The sequence below is a fragment of the Nicotiana attenuata genome, unplaced genomic scaffold (genome assembly GCF_001879085.1).
Source record: "Nicotiana attenuata strain UT unplaced genomic scaffold, NIATTr2, whole genome shotgun sequence".
In the NCBI taxonomy this organism is placed as follows: domain Eukaryota; kingdom Viridiplantae; phylum Streptophyta; class Magnoliopsida; order Solanales; family Solanaceae; genus Nicotiana; species Nicotiana attenuata.
In genome coordinates, this window is record NW_017670546.1 from 511,245 (window position 1) to 518,590 (window position 7,346).

At 34.8% G+C, this 7,346-nt stretch overlaps 1 protein-coding gene across 1 annotated transcript; it reads right to left on the reverse strand.

The window, feature by feature from the left end:
• Positions 1-4,157: 4,157 nt before the first annotated feature.
• Positions 4,158-6,192, reverse strand: LOC109240819. Its single transcript, XM_019407499.1, has 5 exons — positions 5,992-6,192; positions 5,706-5,909; positions 4,686-4,760; positions 4,487-4,594; positions 4,158-4,382 (listed from the first exon to the last, which is right to left on the reverse strand). The coding sequence occupies exons 1-5, from the start codon at positions 6,190-6,192 to the stop codon at positions 4,158-4,160; spliced, it is 813 nt and encodes a 270-aa protein (XP_019263044.1).
• Positions 6,193-7,346: the final 1,154 nt, after the last annotated feature.

A 7,346-nucleotide genomic window follows, 5' to 3' on the forward strand; every position in this document is an offset into this window, starting at 1 on the left:
ATATATATATGTATGTATAACCGTGCAAACCGATGAAGCCTCCATGAACATGTACTCATACACAAAATATCCAGGACTTGTCTACAAGCCTCTAGAGATAACTGAACTGTACCATGGTCAGGATAGGGCCTCGACCTACCCATCAAACCCACATATATAAAATGGACTCCAAAGTCGAGACCTAGTAACTCCAAGGAAGTGGAGCTTACCAACAAAGCTGATGTTTGACTCTGTCTGCTGGGAGGGTGTGTCCGAGTCTTAATCAGGACCTGCAGGCAAGAAATGTAGCGTCCCTGGCAAAAGGGATGTCAGTACGAAATAATGTACTGAGTATAGTAAGTAAAATAGGTGTCTGACCCTATAAGGCTCGGTATGTGTAACTGTTCTGTTATAGTAGGCTCGCTCATAGGTGCTCGACCATACTAGGCTCTATATCTCGGTCGTACTAGGCTCGCTCATAGAACCTCGGCCACTGTAGGCTGGGTATATAACTTACCATCTGATCAATGGTTGCCCAATAGGGGCCTGTCCATCGGTTATTACTCAATGGTGGTGAAAATATTGTAATCCTCTGTGTGTGTAAGTGTGTGTGTGTGTGTCTATATATATATATATATATATATATATATATATATATATATATATATATATATATATATATATATACTCACTGCTCTCTTGGCTGAAAGAAGACAATAATAGAGAATATGAAGTCCCGATAAGGGTGAATATGATAACTTATGAGACTAGGATAATGTATGTAACTTCAGAAATATGAACTTCTCTTTATGTCTCGTTATCAAATACATGTAATTACGGGATCATGTCAAAATGAAGGGAAGATTTAGACTTAACATACCTTAACCTTATTGAGTCCTTAATAGCTACCAAGAAACTCTTCAAACAACACAACTCAGTCTACCCACTACTAGAAATTAGACCTATGGTGACGATTCCAAAACCGTTGCGGCAGGAATCACAACCGTTGTCGTAGAGGTATTGCGACGGTTTTGCGGCCGCTACAACAGGTATCGTCGCAATAGAGCTATGGAGACGTTTTTGTGTAACAGTTTCATAACCAATGCATAAGATGGTCTATTGCAACGGTTATTCTATGAATGATATTGCGACGATTCTTTACTCTATATAACGGTTAAAAGCCGTTGCAATAGAGTTCATTATCAACTATTGTTCAGGCTATTGCTACAGTTATTTTATAATATTGCAGCGGTTACTTAATGTTAATGCGTCGATTATGTTATACTATTGCAACGGTCACTTTTGGCTTATGCGATTGGGGCTCATGCTATTGCAATGGTTATAATGATATATTGCGACGATTATTTTCTGGGCTACTGCAATGCCTATCATATCTCTATTGCAACAGTTATACAAACCAACAATGTAACATACCTTGAAATATATATACTTTATGAGAAAAATTCATTTTAAACAAAATCAGAATCCATAATAGGTGTAATATCCATAAAAGCAAAATATTTAACAATATCTGCCAGTGAATTGGAACACATGAGTTTCCAAAGTGATACAAAAATAAAATATTTCTAGTTTCACATGAATCAACCTGATACTCCTAAGTAAGATCTTCATCACTTTGGTCGCCTACTTCAAGTTCTCAACCTACAAGTAATCAAAAAACAAACAATTTAGTAAAAGTTCTATAAAAGGATTTCATTTAAAGATATGTATATTAATGTGATGACACATGGTAAGATTAACAAATTGACAAATACACAAGGCCAAACCCATATGCGGCCCCTCTAACTTGGCGCCAAAATTCATATGGACACCTCAACTTAGCTATGTTTCATTTAAACACTCCAACTATGCTTCAACTGTTCCACTTAAACACAATTTTGACAACTCTAAGCAAGGCTAAGTGCGTGAATGCCACTTGCCACTGAAATAAAAATTAAAACCACTAATAAAAAGACAAGTCAGCAAAAGAAAAAAAACGACAATGGAAGAAGAATCATTTCTTTTTTCTATTTTCTTGCTTTCTATCTCTTTTACAATTTTTTTGCTTAATCCATCTATCATATTATCATACATTTTCATGGCCCTGCTGCAAAAGTCCATCACTGATAGCCAGACCCATTTCTCACTTCTCCCCAAGAATGCCCCCACCTAAACATGTGGAATAAAAATCCAGATCTGAATTGAAATTCAAGAACAAAATTGTCCATAGAAACTCCACTAACCACAAACTATCTCTAGGTCATAATCAACTAACCCATATCTATGAAATTCAAGAACAATTCAAGTGGGAATGAAAACACAATAAGATAACCTCCAAATTCTTCAATTCGAAATTTAAAGCTTCGAACTCGAGTGGGTGTTTATAGAGCTTTTAGCGCCAAGTTTGAGGAGGGCGCATATGGGTTTGTCCAATACACAATCTCATACTTACCAACAACAACAACATACCCGGTATATCCATTATAAAAATATGATTAAACCTATCAAACCCTTCTCTAGTTCTGATACACTTCAGCCATTGACTCAATTCAATGCTTAAATGCAATGCTCAAATGCAGTAAAAACTAAAAACCAATGCATTAAAAACTAAAAACCAATAATTTAGTACATACAATTTTCATGGAACTCAATATCCAATTTTACTTTCTTTGTTTCCTACTATATTTTATTCCTCTGCTACAAGCTCAAAATTTACAAACTTACATAGTACAATTACATCCCCATGCAACAACAAGAACCTCTTTTAGTTCTAAGCTTCACATTAACAACATTTAAACCAGCTTTAGAAACAGCAAATTGCAGGAATAACAGAAAATTCCAATGTCAACATCATTTAACCAGCATAAGAAACCAGCAAAGACAACATTAGTTTCTGCGACCAGTAAACCAAGAAAACACCAGAAAAGCCTGGTTATAAACCAGAATTCACAATTAGAACTAGAAATTTAACATTAACAAAAAAAACCAGTGACATCCTACAAGTGAGGAAAATGAAACCAACAATGTATGAACCGGAGAAAATAGATGGAAGAAAGTAATAGCAATAGCGATAGCAATAGCAACAAGAAGTAACAATGACAAGGTACTAGAAAACCGATGCGGAAGAAAATATGAAAACATCCATAATACTAGCAATCTAAGAACAACAATTAAATTCTTATGGCTCTTTACAAATCCAATGTTGGACTGGTTTCACCTATAATAGTCTAATAAACCTTGTCATACCATGTCAACTATCAATATATGCACATAAGTGGGAAAGAAGTTGAACAAACAGAAAAGAAAATGACAGACAAAAGTCATCAGCAGCATTGCATTCAAATTGACTTCTCTAGCAGCAAGAATACTAAACTACACCCCTCAAGAATAGCAACAAGTATATGATACAATATGACTACACTTCAGAACATAAAAGGTGACATAGCGCAACATTAAATAATGAAGTACATATACCTCAACTACCCAAAAAACATTCTGTTGATCTAAGGAACCACATAAAATCCATAACCCACATCTTTAATCAAGAAAATGACAGATCAAGCAGTTTCTACTACAAAAAATACATGAACAAGAAGCAGATTCTTTTGCAAAAGATACATGAACGGAAGTCAACACAGGCAGAAACAAATTCGCCAGCATTTTGGGTAGAAACTGGAAAAATTGGGCAGAATTTTTCTAAAAAAAAAATTCGCCAGCATGTCGGCGCTTTTTGGACGTTTAGAAGAAAAATTGGGCAGATTATTCTATAAAAATTTCCCAACATTTCGGCGCTTTTTGGACGTTTAGAAAGAAAAAGAAAAAGAAGAAGAAGAAGAAGAAGAAGAAGAAGAATAATCAACAACAATCTAGACTCCAATATGAAAAACTCAAACCGTAGTAAAACTCAATACATATATTAACAAATATCAGCATCTCTAAAATTGCTAAAATATAAATTTTATCCTGTGAATAAAGTGATGCTAACCTTGATTGTTGCTACCTGTTGATCCTCGACGGATCAGTTGATTAGCAGCTTGTGGTGCAGAGGTAGCTTCTCCTAGTGACGAAACAAACAATGTTGCTAGTATGTTTTGATTAATTAATCCTACACGCTGAAGTTGAGCAATTACATTTGCAGTAATTTCTTGTCGCATAGTTCTCTTTTGTTCCTCCATTAGTTACTCCATCTTTCGAATCCTTTCTTGCATTTCTTGCACTGTATCATTTGTGGCATTTGAAGTCAGCATGAAATGGCTCACTTTTCCTTTCAAAGTAGTCTTTGTAACCCCCCGTCCATATAATCTTAAACTTCCTGGATGTTCAGGACCAATGATAGATGAAAATGCATCAACAGACTGACTGCCATCTACACTTTGTTGTGTTTCAATTTTTTCCATTTCAACCTAACAAAGCAAATTCAACAAAAGAATTAAAGTAAATAAAAAATAAGGAAGAAGAATAAATACAATGATCTCATCTAAAACTTGCATATAGATAATATTCATACAATTTTACTAGTTGTATTTTCGTCTGAGTCCTTGTACACATGCCCAGGTTTTCTTGCTCTTGTGGCCACAAACATCTCCTTAAGTGATACAGGTTCCTTTGTTTTTTCCTAGTCGCACAAAAATGGATATAAGAGATCTATAAAAAATATAATAGATATAATAATAAATAATAGTACACACCAATTTATTACGGATTACAGCAAAATTTGTTTTGCCAGCAGTGTGTGGATCCGTCAACTTTTTTTGATTCTCCTTGTTGATTTCGGATGATCTCTGCAAATAAAATGAATTAATACAATACAATAAACCAAAATAGAACAACATTATTTGCAACAACTTGATAGATGCACAGAACAAATCTGTAGAGTTATAGCTCAGCTACTTGTGAGTTATTTGCAACAACTTGTGTTCTCTAAGCTAGCAAAGAATGAAGGAGAGCAATTGACAAGATTCGCTATATCAGAGTATGCTGGGATATACAAACTGTAGAGTTATTGCTATATGCTTCAGCGACTAAACTTGTTGGGATACTTTTCGTTGAACTTGATAACCAATCTATGAAGTTCTTATTTCAAACTCTTCCTAATCTTGAGAGTATTCCAAGCAAAAAATATTATCGCGATCTTTGGATACTTATGAATTTGAGTAATAAGTGTCGTGAAGACGACCACAACATTTGCAACAGGAGCATTGAAGATGTATCCACGTTCACAATTAATTACTTAAGACTCCACAAAATCCGCACAGTTTCCTATGTTGAAGGCCGTTGCAGATATCTTGAACATATCAGAATTAGAGTGGAATCTAATGGAGAAACCTACAAGCTAAGTGAATTCTCCATTTTAAGAGTTTCCCCACCAATTAGAATTTGATAACTGACATGCTCATAAAGTAGAATGCACTAGCAACTATATCAGAAGAACCATGACATGCACAAATGCACAGCACCATGAGATGCACTTCAAAGGCCCTTAAATCATGCCAGAAGAACCATGAGATGCACAAATATGCACTAGAAACTATATCAGAAGAACCATGAGATGCACAGAACCATGAGATGCACTTCAAAGGCCCTGAAATCATGTCAGAAGAATCATAAGATGCACAGATATGCACTAGCAACCATATAATGCAACATATATAAAATTATTAATCCCAAGATTGTGGTATAAAATTATACTGATTGTAACTATTGTGAAGATCATGGTTTATATTTACCTGTAGTTTATCAGAACTCCAATATTTCAGGAGCTCTTTAAACTGATATTCTGGTATATAATCGGGCCTTTTTGTCATTCGAATTTCATCATTTTGATTGGCATCATAATGATCTTTCTTTAGTTGACTTTTATGCCTTCTCCAAGCATTTCCAATTGAAAATAAAGTCCATGTTTTTGCAGCATCAGGAATATCATACTTCAACTACAATTTGATTTCATTTGATTAGCAGAAATTGTAACATACTTTTAACAAATAACTGAACATTTGGATCGGAACTTCAAACCTTGGTATATATCCATAAATCGTCTTTTGTGTCCATTTTTCTCCAATCCAATATATCCATTGGGCAAACCGTTGCAGTCCTTGCCAATGTACCGAGGAAGCTACCAAACTCTCTTACATCTTCATTAGTAGGACCAATGGGCTGATTCAAATTGTTAAGTGTGATCACCTTACGCGTCTTTCGGCCATGGACACTACGCATTTGTGTCCTGCCTCATTTTTTTTGGAGTTACAGGACCAGAAGCTACAACAAAATACAAAAAATCAGAGGTGATGGATGAACTCAGTAAGATTCTAAGATATGTAGACTTAACTTGTTCTTCAGATCGTTCATTAGCTGTAGGAGTGGTAGAATCTATTTGCATCTGCACATCTACAATATGCCCCTCTACATGTCGTTCATTTGCTTCAGATCGTTCTCCTATTGTTGGTTGTTGTTAAATTAATTTTAGCAGATGCTCTTTCTCTTACCGTATAGCTTGAACTGTTTCTTTTGTTGTCAATGACATTCTCTTTTTTTTTTGCCAAACATGATAAACTTCCAGCTTGAACATATGACGGGTTTTTTCCTTTTTTATTTTTTCTTGAAGACCCTTCTTGACCCATGACATCTAAATCTGTGTAAGTCTAAGAAAATTAGACAATCAGATTAGACAATGGAACATAACAAAGAAAAAAAGGAAGAAAAGGCATGAAAGAGAAATTTTGTGCCACTTACTTGAAAGAGAAACTTTATGCAACTTACTTGAATCTACAATCAATAACAATTGCTGGTATAAAACCTGTAAAATTGAAGCAATTCAATATAGAGCTGTAAGGAAAAAACAAATGCAAAAAGTCTAAAAGCATACAAACAAGAAAAACAATCACATAATATTTCTAAAAAATGGCATTATTACTCACTAAAAAACAATGACGACTATATATTTAAAGAAGTTCAGAAGATCATTTATCAATCATCAGCCTCCATCCAATCCCAATCAGTATCATCATACCCATCTCCTATTCCGATGTTTCCATAGTTGTATCTTGTGATTGAGAAGGCATATCAATGATATCAGCAGGTATATCTTCTCCTGACCATCTGGCATCCACGTCGAGTAATATATTTGATGAACCAATATCATCATTAGGCTCTCTCCAAAAAGTTTCTCCAATGTTAGGACAATTATCTTCTTCCAAATCATACAAATCAACAGGGACTTTATTTCTTGCATAATAAACATCTTTGTCAATTGGATCCTCCACATAAAAAACTTGTTGTACTTGAGATGCTAGTACAAAAGGGTCATCCATACTGCATTTTTTGTTGAATTACACCCGCGTTAATCCATATCCATCAATTTCATTATGAAA